The sequence below is a fragment of the Eubalaena glacialis genome, chromosome 11 (assembly GCF_028564815.1).
Source record: "Eubalaena glacialis isolate mEubGla1 chromosome 11, mEubGla1.1.hap2.+ XY, whole genome shotgun sequence".
Taxonomy (NCBI): domain Eukaryota; kingdom Metazoa; phylum Chordata; class Mammalia; order Artiodactyla; family Balaenidae; genus Eubalaena; species Eubalaena glacialis.
The window spans coordinates 53001710-53024665 of NC_083726.1; the positions used below are offsets into that span (position 1 = coordinate 53001710).

The following is a 22956-nucleotide window of genomic DNA, read 5'->3' on the forward strand; positions in this document are numbered from 1 at the left end:
GCAAACGGCATTATTTTATTCTTTTTATGGCTGAGTAATATTCCATTGTATGTGTGTGTGTGTGTGTGTGTGTGTGTGTGTGTATGTATATATATATATATATATATATCTCACATCTTCTTTATCCATTCAGCTGTCGATGCACATTTAAGTTACTTCCATGTCTTGGCTATTGTAAATAGTGCTGCAATGAACACTGGGTGCAATTTACATTCCCACCAACAGTGTAGGAGGGTTCCTTTTTCTCCACATCCTCTCCGGCATTTATTATTTGTATTATTTTTGATGATGGCCATTCTGACCAGTGTGAGGTGGTACCTCATTGTAGTTCTGATTTGCATTTCTCTAATAATTAGTGATGTTGAGCATCCTTTCATGTGTTTGTTGGCAATCTGTATATCTTCTTTGGAGAAATGTCTGTTTAGGTCTTCTGCCCATTTTTTGATTGGGTTGTTTGTTTTTTTGATATTGAGCTGCATGAGCTGCTTGTATATTTTGGAGGTTAATCCTTTGTCAGTTGCTTTGTTTGCAAATATTTTCTCCCATTCTGAGGGTTGTCTTTTCCTCTTGTTTATGGGTTCCTTTGCTGTGCAAAAGCTTTTAAGTTTAATTAGGTCCCATTTGTTTATTTTTTTATTTCCATTACTCTAGGGGATGGATCCAAAAAGATATTGCTGCAATTTACCTCAAACAGTGTTCTGCCTATGTCTTCCTCTACGAGTATTATAGTATCTGGTCTTACATTTAGGTCTTTAATCCATTTTGAGTTTTTTTGGTGTATGGTGTTAGAGAATGTTCTAATTTCATTCTTTTACACGTAGCTGTCCAGTTTTCCCAGCACCACTTATTGAAGAGACAGTCTTTTCTCCATTGTATAGTATTTCCTCCTTTGTCATAGATGAATTGACCATAGGTACATGGATTTATTTCTGGGCTTTCCATCCTGTTCCATTGATCTTTGTGTCTGTTTTTGTGCCAGTACCATACTGTTTTGATTACTGTAGGTTTGTAGTATAGTCTGAAGTCAGGGAACCTGATTCCTCCAGCTCCATTTTTCTTTTTCAAGATAGCTTTGGCTATTCGGGGTCTTTTGTGTTTCCATACATATTTTAAAATTTTTGCTCTAGTTCTATGAAAAATGCTGTTCGTGATTTAATAGGGATTACATTGAATTTGTAGATTGCCTTGGGTAGTATGGTCATTTTAACAATATTGATTCTTCCAACCCAAGAACACAGTACATCTTTCCATCTGTTTGGGTCATCTTCAGTTTCTTTCATCAGCATCTTATAGTTTTCAGAGTACAGGTCTTCTGCCTCCTTAGGTAGGTTTATTACTAGGTATTTCATTCCTTTTGATGCGATGGTAAGTAGGATTGTTTCCTTAATTTCTCTTTCTGATCTTTAATTGTTAGTGTATAGAAATGCAACGGATTTCTGTGTATTAATTTTGTATCCTGTAAATTTACTGAATTCATTGATGAGCTGAGTAGTTTTCTGATAGTGTCTTGAGGATTTTCTATATATAGCCTCATGTCATCTGCAAACACTGACAGTTTTACTACTTCTTTTCCAATTTGGATCCCTTTTATTTCTTTTTCTCCTCTGATTGCTGTGGTTAGGACTTCCAAAACTATGTTGAATAAAAGTGGCAAGAATAGACATCCTTGTCTTGTTCCTGATCTTAGGGGAAATGCTTTCAGCTTTGCAATGTTGAGTATGATGTTAGTTGTGCATTTGTCATATATGGCTTGTATTATGTTGAGGTATGTTCCTTCTATGCCCACTTTCTGGAGAGTTTTTATCATAAATGGATACTGAATTTTATCAAAAGCTTTTTCTGCATCTACTGAGATGATCATATGATTGTTATTCTTCAATTTGTTAATGTGGTGTATCACACAGATTAATTTGCGGATATTGAAAAATCCTTGCATGACTGGGATAAATCCCACTTATCACCGGGTATGATCCTTTTAATGTATCGTTGGATTCAGTTTGCTAGTATTTTGTTGAGGATTTTAGCGTCTATGTTCATCAGTGATATTGGCCTCTAATTTTTTTTGTGTGTGTGGTATCTTTGTCTGGTTTTGGTATCAGGGTGATGTTGGGCTCATAGAATGAGTTTGGGAGTGATCCTTCCTCTGTAATTTTTTGGAATAGCTTCAGAAGGATAGGTGTTAACTCTTCTCTAAATGTTTGTTAGAATTCACCTGTGAAGCCGTCTGGTCCTGGACTTTTGTTTGTTTGGAGTTTTTGCATCACAGATTCAATTTCAGTACTGGTAACTGGTCTGTTCATATTTTCTATTTCTTCTTGGTTCAATCTTGGGAGATTGTACCTTTCTAAGAATTTGTCCATGTCTTCTAGGTTGTCCATTTTATTGGCATATAGTTGCTTAGTCTCTTATGGTCCTTTGTATTTGTGGTGTCAGTTGTAACTTCTCCTTTTTCATTTCTAATTTTATTGATTTGGGCCCTCTCCCTTTTTTTCTTGATGAGTCTGGCTAAAGGCTTATCAATTATATTCATCTTTTCAAAGAACCAGCTTTTAGTTTTATTGATCTTTTTTATTGTTTTCTTTGTCTCTGTTTCATTATTTCTGCTCTGATCTTTATGATTTCTTTCCTTCTACTAACTTTGGGTTTTATTTGTTCTTCTTTCTCTAGTTGCTTTAGGTGTAATGTTAGGTTGTTTATTTGAGATTTTTCTTGTTTCCTGAGGTAAGCTTGTATCATTATAAACTTCACTCTTAGAGCTGCTTTTGCTGCATCCCATAGCATTTGGATCATCGTGTTTCCATTTTCATTTGTCTCTAGGTATTTTTTGATTTCCTCTTTGATTTTTTCAGTGATCTATTGGTTATTTAATAGCATGTGTTTTTTGCAGTTTTCTTCTTTTAGTTGATTTCTAATCTCATGCGTTGTGGTCAGAAAAGATGCTTGATATGATTTCAATTTTCTTATATTTACTGAGGCTTGATTTGTGACCCAATATGTGATCTATCCTGGAGAACGTTCATGTGTACTTGAAAAGAATGTGTATTCTGAGGCTTTCAGATGGAATGCTTTATAAATATCAATTAAGTCCATCTGGTCTAATGTGTCATTTGAGACCTGTGTTTCCTTATTGATTTTCTGTCTGGATGATCTGTCCATTGATGTAAGCGGGGTGTTAAAATCCCCCACTATTACTGTGTTACTATCAATTTCTCCATTTATGTCTGTTAACGTTTGCCATATTATTGAGGTGCTCCTATGTTGGGTGCATATATATTTACAGTTGTTATTATCTTCTTCTTGGATTGATCCCTTGATCATTATGTAGTGTCCTTCTTTATCTCTTGCAACAGTCTTTATTTTAAAGTCTATTTTGTCTAATATGAGTATTGCTACTCCAGCTTTCTTTTGATTTCCATTTGCATGCAATACCTTTTTCCATCTCCTCACTTTCAGTCTGTATGTGTTTCTAGATCTGAAGTGGGTCTTTTATAGACAGCATATATACAGGTCTTGTATTTGTATCCATTTAGCCAGTCTGTGTCTTTTGGTTGGTGCATTTAATCTGTTTACACTTAAGGTAATTATCAATATGTATGTTCCTATTGCCATTTTGTTAACTGTTTTGGATTTGTTTTTGTAAGTCTTTTTTCTTCCTTTCCTCTTTTGTTCTCTTCTCTTGTGATTTGATGACTATCTTCAGTGTTGTGTTTGGATTCCTTTTTCTTTTTTTTGTGCGTATATATTATAGATTTTTGGTTTGCATTTACCATGAGGTTTTGATATATCAGTCTATACACATACACAATTGTTTTAAGTTACTGATCTCTTAATTTCAAATGCATTTCCAATATCCTGCATTTGTACTCTCCTGTTCTCACGATTGCTGGTTTTGATATTGTATTTGTGTGCAGATGATTTCCTACCTTTACTGTATGTTTGCCTTTACTGGTGACCTTTCCCATTTCATAATTTTCTTATTTCTAGTTGTGGCCTTTTCTTTTCCACCTAGAGAAGTTCCTTTAGCATTTGTTGTAAAGCTAATTTGGTGGTGCTGAATTCTTTTAGGTTTTCCTTGTCTGTAAAGCTTTTAATTTCTCCATCAAATCTGAATGAGAGCCTTGCTAGGTAGAGTATTCTTGGTTGTAGGTTTTTCCCTTTCATCACTTTAAGTATACCATGCTATCTTCTTCTGGCCTGCAGAATTTCTGCTGAAAAATCAGTTGATAACCTTATGGGGATTCCCTTCTTTGTTATTTGTCGCTTTTCCCTTGTTGCTTTTTATATTTTATCTTTATCTTTAATTTTTGTCAATTTGATTAGTAGATGTCTTGGTGTGTTCCTCCTTGGTTTAATCCTTTATGGATCTCTCTGCACTTTCTGGAGTTGGGTGACTGTTTCCTTTCCCATGTTAGGGAATTTTTCAGCTATTATCTCTTCAAATATTTCCTCAGGCCTTTTCTCTCTCTTTTCTCCTTCTGGGACCCATATAATGCAAATACTGGTGCATTTGATATTGTCCCAGAGGTCTCTTAAACTGTCCTCATTTCTTTTCATTCTTTTTTCTTTATTCTGTTCCACGGCAGTGATTTCCACCACTCTGTCTTCCAGCTTACTTGTACGTTCTTCTGCCTCATTCATTCTGCTGTTGATTCCTTCTAGTGTATTTTTTCATTTCAATTATTGTATTCTTCAACTGTTTGGTTGTTTTTTATATTTTTGAACTCTTTGTTAAAAACTCTTGTAACTTCTCGCTCTGTGCATCTATTGTTTTCCTGAGTTCTTGGATCATCTTTACGATCATTACTCTGAACTCTTTCTTGGGTAGATTGCCTATCTCCACTTAGTTGGTCTTCTGGGGTTTTATCTTGTTCTTTTGTCTGGAATATATTCTTCTGCCATCTCATTTTGTCTAAACTTCTATTTGAATTTTTATATATGTGGTAGGTTAGTTATGTTTCTTGACCTTGGAGAAACGGCCCTCTGTAGGGGATGTCCTGTGTGTCCCAGAAGTACACTCCCCTCTCATCGCCCAGGGGCCAGGGACCAGGGACCAGCTGGTAGATTCTGACCCGTGTTTGTGGACTCAGTTCTGCAGCCTGCTGGATCATAGTATTCTTGCTTCTGGTGTCTGCCCCCTGGTGGGTGAGGCTGGTCTAGAAGCTTGTGCAGGCTTCCTGGTGGGAGGGGCCAGTGCCTGCTCACTGGTGAGTGCAGCTGGGTCTTGGCCCTCTGTTGGGGAGGGCCATGTTAAGGGGTATGTCTGGAGGCGGCTGTGGGCTCAGGAAGTCTTTAGGCAGCCTGTCTGCTGATGGGTGGGGCTGTGTTCCTACCCTGTTTGTTGTTTGGCCTGAGGTGTCCCAGCACTGGAGCCTACAGGCTGTTGGGTGGGGCCAGGTCTTGGTGGCAAAGCCTCCAGGAGAGCTCATATCAATGAATACTCCCTGATACCTCTGCCACCAGTGTCCTTGTCCCCAGAGTGAGCCACAGCTGCCCCCCGCCCCTGAAGACCCTTCAAAACTAGATGAGTCTGGCCCAGGCTCCTATGAAGTCATTACTTTTGCCCTGGGTCCCAGTTACACAAGAACTGGTGTGCACCCTCCAAGAGTGGAGTCTCTGTTTCCCCCAGTCCTGTGGAGCTCCTGCATTCAAGCCCTGCTGGCCTTCAAAACCAACTGCTCTGGGGGTTCCTCTTCCCGATGTCAGACCTCCAGGCTGGGGAGCCTGATGTGGGACTCAGAACTCTCACTCCTGTGGGAGAACTTCTGCAATATAACTATTCTCCAGTTTATGGGTCATGCACCTGAGGGGTATGGGATTTGATTATATCACGAGTGTGCTCTTCCTACTGTCTCGTTGTGGTTTCTTCTTTATGTCTCTGGATGTAGAATATCTTTTTTGGTAGGTTCCAGTCTTTTTATCGATGATTGTTTAGCATTTAGTTGTGATTTTGGTGTGCTCGTGAGAGGAGGTGAGGTCAAGGTCCTACTCCACCATCTTGTCCTGACCTTCATCTGCACTGATTTTGAAATTGGAAGATTGAGGAAATAAGGCAAGAAAAAATATTTACAGTCTTAAGAAGACCACATCTTAGTTAAAATAATGATTCTGGGCAAATTTTAATTCTCTTCTATGAAATTGGTTGAAAAATAGCCTATTTACTGCATAAAAATAATTTTTAATATAGCAAACTTCTATCTCTAAAGAGTGACTACTTTAGTGTCAACTACAAAGCTTGAAAATACAGACCTGTTGTATTATTGACATTTCCAAAATGGTCCTGCTTGCAAAACCCTATTTGGTCTTAATCAAAATTCTCTCTCCCCATTAGCCCTTTGCACACCACGATGCATGAACGGCGGGCTTTGTGTTACTCCCGGTTTCTGCATCTGTCCACCTGGATTCTATGGAGTCAATTGTGATAAAGGTAACTTTCTAAGAACAAGGTTCTTTTTACTTTTTAAATGTTTCATTAAAAGACGTATATTTACTATATCATCACTCTTCATAACAGCTCTGTAAATAGGATGTACCACTTCACTGGCTGCTATAACTTTTTTGTTGTTGTTATTTTTTATATAAATTTATTTATTTATTTATGGCTGTGTTGGGTCTTCGTTGCTGTGCACAGGCTTTCTTTAGTTGCGGCAAGCGGGGGCTCTCTTCGTTGCTGTGTGCAGGCTTCTCATTGCGGTGGCTTCTCTTGTTGCGGAGCATGGGCTCTAGGCATGCGCGGGCTTCAGTAGTTGTGCCACGCGGGCTCAGTTGGCTGCTATAACTTTAACCCCAAATTTTAGTGTAGCTTAACACAGTACAAGTTTACATTTGCTCACAGAATGCTCCAGTGCAGGAATACTTGGTCAGTGGGCAGGGCAGTTCTTCTCCATGCAGTGATTTAGGGTCCCAGGTGCCTTCCATCAGTGGTCCTGCCTAGAACTTTGGAGCTCTCCAGATCCAGCCAATAAGCAGAGAAAGAAAGACTGGAGTAGGTACTGCTTAAAAAACAAACAGAAAAACAAAACAAAGAAAAGCCCAGAAGTGACCTACAAAACTTCAACACCTATTCCATGGATAGGAATTAGCTCCATGATCCTACCTGGATGCAGGCAGGAGAAATGTCATCCCTGGTTGGACAACCATCTCCCAATGACAACTTTATGGGAGGGGAGCATGGATTTTTATGAACAATTAACTGCTCCTTCCCCATTGGGGTTTTGGTTATGTCCCAAATTAGTTTTATGGGTGAGCTTCAAAGACTGAAATGAAACAATCTCTTCCAAATTGCCTGACCTAGAAGTTCACTGATCCGAATTTAATTCTCTGCTCACAGATCACATCCCTGAAAGATCAGGATCCTCCTTCCTATGATGCTGCATCATAGCCAGATTTTACTCTCAGAAAGTGGATTCAAATGTGGCTCTAAAATAGTACTGAATGATTCATACTCTTTACAGGACACCTATCTATTTTGCACAGTTCACATCTTTTATGGAAAAAAATTAAATTATATCCTTAAAGTGTATGTATTTAATGAAATTATCCTTGTGTCCAAAATGCTAATTGCATGAGTAGGGCACTGTTTTTTTTAAATAACTACTTGCCTCAAAATAAAATGATGTGTTATTTTAGAGAAGTGTCTCTTTAGTGATAATGCAGATAGCACCAGTTAAGATTGAAATGAGCAGCTTTTTAAAAAAGAAGGAAAAGCTAAAGGAAAGAGCCCTTAATATGAGTCAGAATAATCATTTATGGTTGTCTGTTATTTTATGATATACAAAGTACCTTCATACAATTACCTAACTTTACTCTCAACAATCTTTTTTTTTTTTAATTTAATTTTATTTTATTTATTTATGGCTGTGTTGGGTCTTCGTTTCTGTGCGAGGGCTTTCTCTAGTTGTGGCAGGCGGGGGCCACTCCTCATCGCGGTGCGCGGGCCTCTCACTATCGCGGCCTCTCCTGTTGCAGAGCACAGGCTCCAGACGCGCAGGCTCAGTAGTTGTGGCTCACGGGCCCAGCCGCTCCGCGGCATGTGGGATCCTCCCAGACCAGGGCTCGAACCCGTGTCCCCTGCATTGGCAGGCCGACTCTCAACCACTGCGCCACCAGGGAAGCCCCTCAACAATCTTTTGAGATATGTAAAGCATCATCCATCTCAATCTCAGCTAAGCAAAATGAGGTTTATAGAGCTTGAGTAGCTTGGCCCAAATTCACACCCTCCACTGTACCATGTTGCCACTCAGGCTACCTGTTTCACATCCTAGATCCTCTACCAGTGACTGCTTCTGGGCAGAGAACCTCATCTCTGTGGGCCATGCTTTTCCCAACTCTAAACTGGAAATTAAGCCATTGACGCCTGGTTCCCCCACCTCTATGCTAAATGAGATCATGTGTGAGGGCATCTCTACCTTTTAGTTGTAAGTGATCTTCTAAAACTATAGCATTGGAGTGAAAATAATTTTAAAATTTTATGTTCATAAAGATTAAGCACTAATGACACTGATAATAATAGCCAGTGAATAAAATTCTTTCCTGTGAAGCTTCTTTGCATTTGTCTAAATGTAGCCTTCAGCATCTCTGCTACTTCAAAACTGGGCAGAAGTTGATTCTTGAAGCAGAATTAAACTCATATCTCAAAACTATTAGGAAATAGAGCAAATCCTTCAGAGACTTGGATGAAGAATGAATGTATTATCAGATTTAGAAAGACCATCTGGAAGGCCTGCTTACGTAGATGAGGCTGTTACTGGTGCATCTGCACCGTGGACTGTCAGTTGTAATGTTTTTCTTACACTATGGTGTCACAAACGCTGCATGGTCCCTGTTGAAGGAAAAGATCTATGTGTATTCCCGTTTCTTTTACGTTTGTAATATTTTACCTTTCAGATGAAAGATTTTCTTACTTGTTAGACTCCAGTAACTTTTTTTTATTCTTTTGGAAAGTCTGTTGAAATTCCACTTGGTTTCCCCAGAGATCTGGGAACATTAAAAAATAATGTTTTTTACTCCCTCAACAAAAAGATGCATTTATTAACCAAGAGGGAGTGTAGAGCTTCTGAAAAATGGTTTAATTACTGGCATGGAGCTAGACCTTAGCCCTACATATTTGAAGAAACACTAAAGATTAACTTTTATTGGCTCTTGGGACATCTGTTGCAAACTTTAACAGTTGAGTAGTTAAACACTGGCCTAGCAAACCCTCAGCCCCAGTGAAAGTTACTTGGTGTCTCTGGCTCATTTTCTGAGTCAAGAATCATTGCACATGGGACTCCCCTGGTGGCACAGTGGTTAAGAATCCGCCTGCCAATGCAGGGGACACGGGTTCAATCCCTGATCCGGGAAGATTCCACATGCCGTGGAGCAACTAAGCCTGTGTGCCACAACTACTGAGCCTAAGCGACTAGAGCCCGTGCTCCACAACGAGAAGCCACCGCCACAAGAAACCCGCGCACCGCAACGAAGAGTAACCTGTGCTTGCCACAACTAGAGAAAGCCTGCACACGGCAACGAAGACCCAACGCAGCCAAAAATAAATTAATTAACTAATTAATTTAAAAAAAAAAAAAAAGAATCATTGCACAACAGAAATGTAGAGAAGCTTGGTCCAGATGGTAAAGTATTATGCAAATACTCAGGGTGTGGCCAAATTCAATAATCAGCTTTGTCATATTCTGTAACTTTTGATTACACTCCCAGGTTCATTGCATTCTACACATTAGTAAGGGATAGTGCCCAGAGGGCTCCAGCCAAGTGGACACAGGTCCTGACGTTTTCTCATCTCTTCTTATTATCCCCAGGAGAAACAGGGACAAGTGGGGAGACAGGACATGCTCACAAAAACAACTGTCTTGTGCTCGCTTCAGCAGCACATGTACTAAAATTGGAATGATACAGAGAAGATTAGCATGGCCCCTGCATAAGGATGACATACAAATTCGTGAAACATTCCATAATTTTTAAAAAAAACTGTCCAGCCCTAACAATACTAGCAGCAAGTAGCAAAGAGGAAGTCCAAGAGCTGATTCTCCTAAATCCTAAGTTCTATACCCCAATGCTGCCGCTCCCCTCTACATCAGGAGACTTGATTTTGCCAAAGCAAGTACAGCATGGCCTTAAGCTGAGAGGTCCTTATGATGTTTAACAAATAGCTTTATCATTTAAGAAGCATGATATTCATAGAATATTCCAGTTGGACTTCTTTTCCACAAAGAAAGCATACACTTAGAACTTTTGGATTTCCTTTCTGATTTTCTTACCGAAAGCTTATTCCAGCTTTCGTTCATCTATAGCCAACTTTGGCCTGTTTTATATAGGACAAGAACAAATAGGCCATAAAACTGGAATAGCTGAGAATCCAAGTTCTTATTTTCATCTCCTTTATAGAATGAGCCAACTTGTCTATTTTTAGATATTTGCTCTCCCCCGTCCCCATTTCTGTCCTCCCTCTATTTTAGGTGCCAGTGAGTGGTGAAATTTCAGAAGCTGACTCTAAGAGAGAGGGTTTAGTATGAATCACAAACAGTATGATTATTACCTGGAAAATCTAGTTAATTGGACTCCCACAGTAATATACCCACATTCTTCATCCCTCCAGCTCATGCTGCCGCCACTTCCCTGCCTGTGGGACCCGCAAGGGGCAACAGTCTGTCTTTTCCTGAATATAATTACTCCTTCCTGCAAATGTCAAAAAAGTCTATTTTTTAAAAATTCCTGTTATATAAGATGCATCTCTGTTCCTCTTATTCAGAAAAGAAGTTGCTTTCTCTTTTGTCTGATCCCAATATTTATGACTTCTCTCCCTTTTATCTATTCCAAAGAAAGTTTTCTCCTTTTACTCTTCCTTCATCTTAAAAAATATTTTCTTGGGTTCATAGAGTTCTTCTCCTTTAAGAGCATAGATATTTATAAGAAAATAAAAAAGATAATTTTTTTTTTTACACACGTTGCCTTTTTTCACTAAGAGGTAAACCCCTAGAGGTGGGTCCTGTGTAATGTGTGTGGTATCCTGTTATGTTGCTGGAATCTGCAAATGGTCAAGCAATTCCCTACAATTCCTGTATGTGTAAAGTGGCTTGTTTTATTAAATAAGTAAATGGGCAAGTAGCAGATGCCTAAGAAGAATCACTTAGCCTTAATGAAATGTTGTTGTTGTTGTTAGATTTAAGCTACTATCTAATGCAATACTCTGTTTTCATTCTAACAGCAAACTGCTCAGCCACCTGCTTTAACGGAGGGACCTGTTTCTACCCTGGAAAGTGTATTTGCCCTCCAGCACTTGAGGGGGAACAGTGTGAAATAAGTGAGTATTGACCCTCATTGTCTTTGTTTGGGGGGTAAACTTAGAAGCTCCATCTAACCCCTTCGTTTTATTGATGAGGAATCTGAAGCTCAGAGACAATGAATAGCTTGTCTAAGGTCTCAGGCCAGTGGTTTCTTTTTACTAGATTGAGCCGCCATCTGTTTTGGCTAAAGGTGGGCAAAGAGTGACATAGCTCAGCACAGATGACTCAGAGCAAATGCTCTCTGACTCAAGTTATCTGGGTTTGGGTTATTCACCATGTTGCGTTGTTTCTTCTTAGTGATTTTTGCCCCTTCTCATTGTGCAGAGCCCATAGTTTCAGCCTGGAAATGTAGATCAGAGCTTTAGGACAGCTGGAATTTGTTCACCTGCCTGCAGGCATAGAGAGTTTTTTCTCTGGCACTCACTGCCACATTTCCTAACCAGACGGAGTCTAGTAACTCATCTCAGAGAAAAGGATAGACTCAAGAAAAAAGAGGGGAAAAAGAAGTGCAGAGCAATAAAAACAAACAAACAAAAACCTAATAGCACATTGCAACAACATGAATGAATTGCACAGATGTTATGCTAAGTAAAAGGAGCTAGACACAAGAAAGTGCATGCTGCATGATTCCATTTTTATGAAGTTCAAGAACAGGCAAAATAATGGATGATCATAGAAACAAGAATAGTGATTGGGGGCACAAAGGAACTTTATGGGGTGCCAGAAATGCTCTATATCTTGATTGAGGAAGTGTCTCATGAGTGTTTATTTATGTAAAAAACAAAAAAAAATAGTTGAGCCATAAACTTAAAATCAGTGCACATTATGCCTTCACTAGATGTTTGTCATGCTTTGATACCAAAAAAAAAAAAATGTAAGGGTGGAATGTGGTAGGTAATCATTGTTTTGGGAATCAGGATACCAAACTGCTTGCCCTGGCCCTGTCACCTCCCAGTCACGTCACTGAAGCTCTCTGCTCAACTCAGAAATGAGCCAGCCCCACTCTCAATTGCTCTATGACCCAGAAGACAGATAACACCGAAGCCCCGCTCGGGAAGGAGCAAAAGGAATGTGAGTGAGCACGTCTGCTAAAAGTGCTGTGTCCCTGGCTTTCTGGAAGTTCTGGAATATGGCATTTTCACCTCCAGCTATATTGTATCCATAAAACACCACTGTGTTTGGTACAGCCATAGTTTTTGAAGTTGTACTGTGTTCAAAATTAAATAATACTGACTTCCTATTTTAACTTTCAACCTCTAATTTATTTGTGGGTTTTTGTAGTTTAATAAGTAGTAGCTGAAGTGACGGTTTTTTATAGAGTTCAAATGAAGGACCTCTGAAGTTTCCATAGGACATGTAATTAATTGTCAGGACGTGGTTTCTGCTCTTATTAATTACCCTGCCCTGATAAAGATATCTCTGAGCTCACTCCCCTCAGTTTTCTTCCCATACTTACTCTCAAACTTCGCATATTTAGTTGGTTCATGTTTATGAATCTTTGTTCATGGGTTCATTTCTCTTCATGTAGATATCTGTTTCATGCCCTTAGGTTTATGACCTTTCCATTGGCAGAAACTGTTTTCTATTCTTTTTTTTTTTTTTTTTTTTTAACTGCACCACAAATGTGGGCCTTTTGAAAGCTCCTGATTATCCCCGTCACAAGTTATACTCAAATCCTTTTAGGAAATTTTTTGTTTCTATTACAGGAACCAAATTACCAGGAAAAAATTAAAATGGGTCTTGAGTTGAAAAGTGCCTCTAGTGTAATAGAGACAAAAAGTTGAATTACGTATCCTATTTTTAAATCGAGATACAACTCAAATACTGTAAAATTCACTATTTTAAAGTATATAATTGAATATAGTCACAAAGTTGTGCAGTATCGCTTCTCTCTAATTCCAGAACATGTCATCATCCCCCAGAGAAGCCCTGTACCGACCAGCAGTCACTCCTCACTGTCCTCTTCCCAAGCCCCTGGCGTCCACTAATCCACTTCCTGTCTCTTTAGATTTGCCTATTCTAGACATTTCATATAAATAGAATCATCCAATATATGGCCTTTTATGTCTGACTTCTTTCACTTGGCATGTTTTCGAGGTTCACCTACGTTGTAGCATATATCATTACTTCCTTTTACTTGCTAAAGAACATTCCATTGTGTGGATATACCAACCACATTTTGTTTATCCATTCATCAGTTGATGGGCATTTGGGCTGTTCCCACTTTAGGACTCTTACGAATAATAGTGCTGCTACGAACATTTGTGGACAAGTTTTTATGTGAACATGTTTTCAGTTCTCTTGGGCATATACCTAGGAGTAAAATTGCCAGACCACATGTTAACTCTTTAATTTTTTGAGGAACTGCTGAACTGTTTTCCAAAGTGGCTGTACCATTTTACATTCCCACCAGCAATGTACAAGGGTTCCAATTTCTCCATATGCTTACCAACACTTGTTATTGTCTGTTTTTTTAAATGAAATATGTATTCTGATGCTATTTATATTTTCATTTCTCCTGGCCTCTATCAGAATTGATATCTTCTCAAACTTCATTCTGACTTGACTGTGAGATATACTTGCAGTTTAACAAATAAGACCATGGTTAGAAGTATCTAGATGTATGTACCTATGTTTATCTTGTTCTTTAAGGATCACAGACTTTACAAGAATCTTTAATGAACCTTCAGTTAAAAAGACCAAATTATTTATACTGTACTATAAATGTTTTTTTAATACCTTAATGGGTTCTTCTTATTATAAAACTTATCTGTATAAAATATTCTCCATAAAAAATTAGAATATTGGATAAAACAATTAAAAATCACTCATAATTCTAAGACCCAGAGATGACAGTTACTGGCGCTTATTGTAAACTATTTTTATCTTTTTTCTATGTGAAGGATAGTCACAAATTTAAGTTACCTCACAATCTGATGGGCAGAGGAAGTTTAATATCTTTATTTTGTCAATACCTTATCTCACTGTTCTCACTGGTTAGAGTTAAAATTCAGATTGTTTAGAATTAGTCAAATCTGTTTGTCTTCAGGCAATATTTAGTCTCATTTGGGTAAAAATGTGTAATCGCTCAAGTTGACTCAGTTTACCACTGTCCAATGGATAGATTGGTTGCAAAATATTTTCAGGAAAAGGAAGTCAATGTTACAGACACTTATAGAATTTGTAATTTTAAAATAATCATCTCTTCATGATGTTTTGGCTCCATGAGGTTTGATCTAGGAATGGCCTTCTAACCGTCACTGGCGATCATATTTCTGTGGTGAGATAACCAGGAGAGAACGTCCTCCTTCCTGGCTTCAGTGATCCTAAGGGTCCTCACTTCCCTCTTGCCAAGAAAACAAAAAGATCCTTGGAGTCAATTAAAAGATTCTCTCCTGGGGCTTCCCTGGTGGCGCAGTGGTTGAGAATCCGCCTGCCAATGCAGGAGACACGGGTTTGAGCCCTGGTCCGGGAAGATCCCACATGCCGCGGAGCGGCGAAGCCCGTGCACCACAACTACTGAGCCTGCACTCTAGAGCCCACGAGCCACAACTACTGAAGCCCGTGCGCCTAGAGCCCATGCTCCGCAACAAGAGAAGCCACCGCAATGAGAAGCCCGCACACCGCAATGAAGAGCAGCCCCCGCGCACCACAGTTAGAGAAAGCCCGAGCGCAGCAACGAAGACCAAAAAAAAGCAGCCAAAAAGAGAAAAAAACAAATACCGTATGCAGCCAAAAAAAAAAAAAAAAAAAAAAATTCTCTCCATCAATCATTCTCTGCATTATCCCTGGATACCAAGTTCACATCTCATAGAATATGGGGAAACTTTGGCTCTCCAAGTATTTCACAATAACTCCTCTATCTTTTCTGCCATATAGCTATTGTCCCACATCTTGCTTACTTGAAAAAACCCAGTGCATTGCAGAGTACTGTGATATCCAATTTTGTGCATATGATGGGGACAGATGTTTCTCTGATGCAAATGGAAATTCAGAATTAGGTATTCCTTTCCTTAAATTAGAGTTGGGATCTTGACCAAATAGTAAATGCTATTATTTGTATCCAAACCTATCAAAAAGTACACTTTTGGATTTTTAATGGTCCATAAAAAGGTGGCATTCTAATATTAAGATTGTTTTAATACACGTTTCTAGAACATCCCTGCGTCAGAAGAACCTACAGGTCTAATGGCATTCCAGGTTCTTGAGAGACTCTAACATCTCAATATTATGTCTCTATTATCTCCACAATGACTAAATGCTGCTTTGGTTGATTTATATATGAAGAAAGTCATTTTTGGAGAAATAAAAAGAGAAGAAAGTGTTTTTAGCAAAATTATTTTCATATGGGATTCACTTCATGTTTGTCAAGCATAATGCTTGCCTGGAAAAAAACTTCAGCCTTAGGATGGCAAATTCTAGATTGCAGAGGGAGAATTAATAGCTTCAAAAGTAAGAAAGAAGAAAAATATTATATAATTTTTACATCTAAGGCCCTATTACAGCTCTAAAATCCTGTGATTCAAAGATCTGTGAAAAGACTAGCAATACTCATTTGGCACAGAGATAAAAGAAAGAATGATGTATCATTAGGATCTAAGACATTCCAGAAAAATGCACAGGTGTGGAATCAGGCACCTTTTGTGCCCCACCTCATATCCTTCTCAGCCAGCCTTTCACCCCAGCCACTGCTATGACCTATTTTGCACAGACATAGCCTAATTGCACCTTAGCTGTGTCACACTTCTCTTGCTTTCCACCCAGAGACTCCTGAGTACTAAAAAAAAAAAAAAATACAATCTGCACTCACACAGTCACAGAATGGAAACGCAAGAAAGTTATTCCATGGGGTGACCTTTGATCAGTGGGAGACAAGTACAGATGAATAAATGCTCCCCTCTTCCTTCCTTCAGTCAACTTGAAGGTGCAGTCAGTCTACCTGGCTCCTCAGAAAGACGCTGCAGGATAGAGCCCAGTTGCCCATAGTGATGACCAACCCACAAACATATTATACTTTTGTGTTGGCTTTCCCTCCTTCGCTGTTTTACTCTCCCCACACCCCATTCCTGATCCCTAGGATCACTTCCCAAATAAACTCTGCACGCAGGCCCTGCTTTCTGGAGAATCCAAGGCTAAGACAGAAGTCATCATGTCCAGGTATAGGCCTGCTTTCAGAAAAAGTGACATACAAAAATCAGAACTCAGAAAAGATCAGTTAGGGCATCATTCATATCTTCATTTTTCGTATACCTTAAATTACAAGCGTTTATGAATCAGTTAAAACATTATTCTGTTTATTTAAAAAGTAATATGAATACATTTGAACAACATATTCATTGTAGAAGATACATATCCAGAATCATAAGTAAAAATACTAGCCTGTTTGTTCCAAAAGCGAGACTCAAACAGTAACAAAAGCCTGGGTAGATCAGAAATAAGTGGAAATAACTGCTACTTAAAAGGCTTGATCCTCTCAAAGCCTTGCAGTTCCTTTGAAAAAATGTAATTGCCTCTGAATGAAGCACAGAGTTCCTTGCTTATTTGCATTCTTCTCTATCTCAGGCAAATGCCCACAGCCCTGTCGAAATGGAGGTAAATGCATTGGCAAAAGTAAATGCAAGTGCTCCAAAGGTTACCAAGGAGACCTCTGTTCAAAGCGTAAGTACCCCGTACACATAGTCGATCTTGTGTCACAGGATAATTAAACTAGTAGGAGTCTCGATCTCTTCATAACTTCTGTACCTACTGCATGTTGCTTGGGCATCACAATTAACCTTTCTTCACTGACATATGTTTCCTTGAAGTAGACCAAAGACGTTGTATGAAATCCATGCACGTAAAAAAAACTTAGACACATTCGCACACACAACCAAACTTTTTAACTCTTAGGAGTTTTCTTAAGGAAGATGAACTTCCATTGCCCAGCAGTTTCAAAGTCCTCCTGAGCGTCTTTTGTGAATGAGAAGCATCAAGTCTAGTTTAAGATTACTCTCAGGACTGTTTCAAAAAGTCCAAAACTGACTTCTAGCTGGAGACTGACTTAGAAGGAAGGAAAGAAAAAAAAAAATTAAGGGATGAAGCCAAAACTAACACATTCTAAAGAACTGCAGGAAAAGCAGCTGCGTAATTCTGTTGACAAATGAAAGCTCAGGAAACATTCTATCTCCTTTGACTCTAGCTGTCTGCGAGCCTGGCTGCGGTACACACGGAACCTGCCACGAACCCAACAAATGCCAATGTCAGGAAGGCTGGCATGGAAGACACTGCAATAAAAGTGAGTGCGAGCCGTCTGGGGAGCCAGCCTTTTGCATGTCTATTTCCTGGCTCCAAAGGCGGATGGACAAGCCTAACTCAGCCCTGCTTTCCTTTTCATAAAAGCAACTTCTCCTCCGCTGCCTATTCTCCCCCATGCTTCTCTGCATGCCACACCCCGCCCCACCCTGTACTCTCTAAACTTTAGAGCCTAAGCTTTAGAGTATAAAGAGGAAAGAAAGCATCACTGTAAAATAGCACCACAAATATCTTCCAGGTTAAATTAGTACTACGTGGTGATTTGGTAATACGGTATGTTAACTGTGATAGAAATAAGTAAAAGTAAGATTTTAAATCAAATGTAGATCGGTATCTACATGGTTCTGATTTTATCATTCACAATTGATCAGTCAGCATATAGAACATGAAGAGTTCTGCTCTGTAAAATCTTTAAACTGTATTGGTTATGGTATGCTTTAAATGGGTTCTTTTGTGGGAGAGTAAATGTCTGTGAAGCACAGGAGAGATGTTATCATGGAGTTGTGTTTTTTCAAATTTATTGAGTACCAAAAATGAGCTAGCTATAGGCTAATAAACCACTGACCTATTTTATACACAAAATGAAAGTTGCTAAATTCAATCATTCCATTTTGATTGATATGCTAGGCATGAATCCAGGCACTGGAGACATACCAGTGAACAGACAGAAAAGGCCCTTCTTGGTAGCACCCAGGTTCAAGAGGGAGGGACAGTCAATCAGCAAGTGAAGGAAATAAATAATGCAGTTTCTGCAGGTTCATCCTGCAGCTTGAACTCAGTCTCCTGAGTATGGACCCACTGGCCATTTTCCTTTGAGGAAAGAAAGGCTTCATTCAGTCATACAACTCCCTTGATTAACAGACATCCAGATTGTGTCTACCAAATTGTGTCTCCAAAATAATGTACACAAATTGAACAGATCACTTTCACATCAGATGTTTTTCTAAATCAGTGGTCTCCAAAGGGTGATGCATGTAGCCCAGTGAGTGTGGAATGATCAGCTGGGTGCTGAGGGAAAATATAGTTTGAAAACATTTTTTATATTTTATATTCTTTTATTACATTTATGTATAAATTTTATAAGTAATTTATATATAGTTATATATCTCAATCTCTAATTTCTAATTTTTGTACATATTTTATAACTCACATTATATTATTCTGATATGTATATATATCATTTATGTGTAGGTATACATGTTTATTTGTTTATTTTAAAGTATACTGGTGTCTGGTCTAGGCTAAGCCATTGATTTGAGTCTTTTTCACCCACTGAATTGGCTGGATGGTAGATTGAATTGGCTTCAGGTGGGCATAGCTTAACAAGAAGTGGAGCTCCTCTAGAAAAGCGTTCCGTTACCGAGGTGGGAATGATTGAATTGTATTCCTGTTAGGACATACTTGGTGGGAGGACCTTCTTGGGAGTAAAAGACCTATAGAAAACTAACCATTTCTGGAGCCATTTTGGAAAAGAGAGTTAAACCAAACCCTTTACGCCACCTTTAACTCAGGATACAAACTGTGCAGTTTGTCCCCAAATCAGAGTAAGTTTCCAGAAGTCCTTGGGCCTAGGGATGACCTGAAGTGAGACCATACGTCCCAGGACTCAATTACAAAGGTCTTCTGGGACTCACATTTGGGGCCTGGTGACCGCCAACGATGATGGGAGGGGAGTACAAGAGGCACTGTTCCTGCTGATACACCCGGTCGCTCTTCCAGGAAGGAGGCAAGTTAGGGGCCCTCATGCATGTAGTTTAGATGAGCAATTCTGACAGGTCTGCCAGCCACCAAATAGCACTCCCACTTGTAGACTTTGCTGCTGAAAGCTTTTGTCATCTGTTCCTCCTTCAGATCCAGGCATTGCATGTCAAGAAGATGCCTTGGTGTTTGATTCAAATGCAAACGTGTTTTCCGGGAGAGGCCCCCCCCAGCCATTCTGTACATTGGCTGAGAGAATCAGGCTGAAAGAATGAGGTTTATTTTGTTTAAAGGGAGGGGACAAGGAAGCCCTGAGGCACAGAGTTCTGCTAAGAACAGACCCCCAGCAGGGTGACACGCTGAGAGGTCCCAGGCACCCAGACATCCTACTTGGGAGGAGGACACTAGAGACAGACTGCCCGGCTTAGGCTCCCCTCACCAGGGAGGCGTGGCCTTCATGGGTGGCAGGGCGAGCAGCAGGGTAGGGATTTACTCCAGCGAATTGCTGGCTCATTGTTCTGGCTGCGCCGTGAGCTGCTAGCCTTACATACTGACAATTCAGAGAGACACATTCAGGAACAAAGTATTCTGTTCTCAGTAGTTACTCAATGGCATGCTTGCATTCATTTATTTATTTATTTGGCTGCGCCAGGTCTTCGTTGTGGCATGTGGGATCTAGTTCCCTGACCAGGGATCGAACCCAGGCCCCTGCACTGGGAGTGCGGAGTCTTAGCCACTGGACCACCAGGGAAGTCCCCCCATGCTTGCATTTAAAAACCACAAGGAAGGGACGTCCCTGGTGGCACAGTGGTTAAGAATCCGCCTGCTAGTACAGGGGGACACGGGTTCGAGCCCTGGTCCGGGAAGATCCCACATGCTGCAGAGCAACTAAGCCTGTGCGCCACAACTACTGAGCCTGTGCTCTAGAGCCCGCGAGCCACAACTACTGAGCCCACATGCCACAACTACTGAAGCCTGCGCACCTAGAGCCCGTGCTCCGCAACGAGAAGCCACCTCAATGAGAGGCCTCTGTGCAACGAAGAGTAACCCCCGCTTGCCGCAACTAGAGAAGGCCGGCGCACAGCAACCAAGACCCAACACAGCCAAATAAATAAATTAATTAATTAATTAAGTTAAATAAATTTTACAAAAAACCACAAGGAACAAATGAAATGCCAAACTTGACTCTAATGCACAGGAAGATGGAGGCCTATTTTTAAAGTGTGATTGCTGTTTTGGATCAGTTTTAGGAAATCAGTAGAAGTGAGTCAGTGCCCCAAGCATCTCCAGAAGTTCACAAGTAATAAGAAAAGAGGCTTCAAGTTGTGTAACTCAGTGTTACACTCCACTTACAATGAGCTGGAAATGCTATTGATAGATGCCCACCTTCACCAAAACTCACAAATCCCCACTGATAAGGAGTCAGTTCAAATCATAACCTTTCTCTAACATGTGTACTGGAGTCCTTAATTCTTATAAAATTCCTATTTTGTGTAAACGCAATAGCCACGCCTAATCATGTGATCTATATGAAGAATGGGGGTTGTTACATTGAACTAGGTCAATATAATGGAGGCTGGTTTTACAAGGCAGTGAAAGGATCAATGACCAAGTCCTCTGCAGAAGCATCCCTGCTATTGAGACCTCAGTGCTAGATCCTTACCAACCCTTGGGTGGAGAACATCCTTCCATTCAATCACATTCATCCAAAGTTTGCATCAAGAGTATCTGCATGGCCAAAATACATAGTGAATCAGAGATTCAGTGGAAGCCAGATTTGAACGGAGTTAGTAAAATGGATTTCTTTTAACAGAGATCTTGAACCTGTAACATCTCTTCATTCAGGTAGCTTTTTGTGATTGCTGTGGTCTTTCACTCTGGGTTGAAAAGGGAAAATGGATTTCATTTGAATGATTAATAATGAATCTGAAGAGCCTGTTTTTGTAGTTTCTTTTCTTTTAAGCTGTGAATAATTTTGCAGGGTACGGAGCCAGCCTCACGCATGCCCTGAGGCCAGCAGGCACCGGGCTCAGGCAGCACACGCCTTCACTTAAAAAGGCCGAGGAACGGCAGGACCCACCTGAATCCAATTACATCTGGTGAACTCCGACATCTGAAACGTTTTAAGTTACACCAAGTTCATAGCCTTTGTTAACCTTTCATGTGTTGAATGTTCAAATAATGTTCATTACAGTTAAGAATACTGGCCTGAATTTTATTAGCTTCATTATAAATCACCGAGCTGATATTTACTCTTCCTTTTAAGTTTTCTAAGTACATCTGTAGCGTGATGGTATAGATTTTCTTGTTTCAGTGCTTTGGGACCGATTTTATGTTATGTAAGTTGTTCAGGTTAAATTTTTGTCTTTTCAGTGTGTAGTTGGCAGATAGTTTCCAAAAGTACAATGCATTCATGATGTCGAGGGGCTGGGCAACATTAGAGAAGATAAATGGAACAAAAATGCATAAATCACAAGGGTCTGGATGAAGCAGTTAAAAGTGCTGAAGTTATAGCATTTCAAATTATATTGTCATGTACTTTACTTAGACATTTGTCACATTTTTTAAATTCCCCTTATTTCTAAACTCACAATACATTTTGACCTTACCATGATTCCAGAGAATTCAGTATTGAAAAAAAAAAAAAAAAGAGAAAGAAATAACACTGTGGTAGTGGCATTTAACGATATAATATATTGTAAACACAATAAAATAGGGAATATAATGTATGAACTTTTGGCATTGGCTTGAAGCAATATAATATATTGTAAACAAACACAGCTCTTACATAAACATTTTATACTGTTTGTATGTATAAAATAAAGGTGCTGCTTTAGTTTTCTGAGTGTTGTATGGAGTGGTCTTTGCATGTGTTTGTTATTTTATGAAAATAAAGTTGGTTGCAATTGAGTGGAAGTTAAAACTTTGCAGTATCACAAAAAAACAGAAGATGTTCTTTCCCTGACTCTGTCCTAGCTCTCCAGCCTCATCTCTCCCTCCCAGTTCTGTCTCTACTCCAGCCATGTCACACTACGCTCTGTTGTCAGAGCCTGCAACACTCCTGTTTATGTCAGCTCCCAGCTTAGTTGTCATTTCTTTCAAAAAGTCTTTTCTAACTAGGATGTGTTAAATATCCCTTAGTGAAGATTTCCTAAAGGTGTGAAAATGTTGCAAATAAAAGTGCTACCAGTTGGGAATTATTCAATAAATTGGTGCAGCCACTATGGAAAACCGTATGGAGGGTCCTTAAAAAACTAAAAATGGAGTTACCATATGATCCAGCAATCCCACTCCTGGGCATATATCTGGAGAAAACCATAGTTCAAAAAGATACGTGCACATTCTTAGCACTATTTATCAATACAATAGCCAAGACATGGAAACAACCTAAATGTCCATCAGCAGATGAATGGACAAAGAAGATGTGTGTGTGTACAGACACACACACACACACACACACACACACACACAGTGGAATATTACTCAGCCATAAAAAAGAATGAAATAATGCCATTTGCAGCTACATGGACCTAGATGGACCTAGAGGTGGTCATACTGAGTGAACTAAGTCAGACAAAGATACGATATCACTTATATGTGGAATCTAAAAAAAATGATACAACTGAGCTTATTTACAAAACAGAAACAGACTCCCAGACTTAGAGAACAAACTTATGGTTACCAGTGG

General features: G+C 39.5%; 1 protein-coding gene and 1 non-coding gene across 3 annotated transcripts in view; both read left to right on the forward strand.

Annotated features, from left to right (window-relative positions):
* The window catches only part of WIF1 (WNT inhibitory factor 1), a 160730-nt gene extending 139136 nt beyond the window's left edge, over positions 1 to 21594 (forward strand). For both annotated transcript variants that reach the window (XM_061204996.1, XM_061204995.1), the window contains exons 8-12: positions 6329 to 6424; positions 11201 to 11296; positions 16842 to 16937; positions 17458 to 17553; positions 21250 to 21594. In XM_061204996.1, the coding sequence (XP_061060979.1) occupies positions 6329 to 6424; positions 11201 to 11296; positions 16842 to 16937; positions 17458 to 17553; positions 21250 to 21371 (506 nt within the window). In that variant the 3' untranslated portion in view covers positions 21372 to 21594. The remainder of the gene's footprint in view (positions 1 to 6328; positions 6425 to 11200; positions 11297 to 16841; positions 16938 to 17457; positions 17554 to 21249) is intronic.
* Positions 9848 to 9954, forward strand: LOC133101869 (U6 spliceosomal RNA). Its single transcript, XR_009702756.1, has one exon. It is a non-coding gene; the product is annotated as a U6 spliceosomal RNA (small nuclear RNA).
* Positions 21595 to 22956: the final 1362 nt, after the last annotated feature.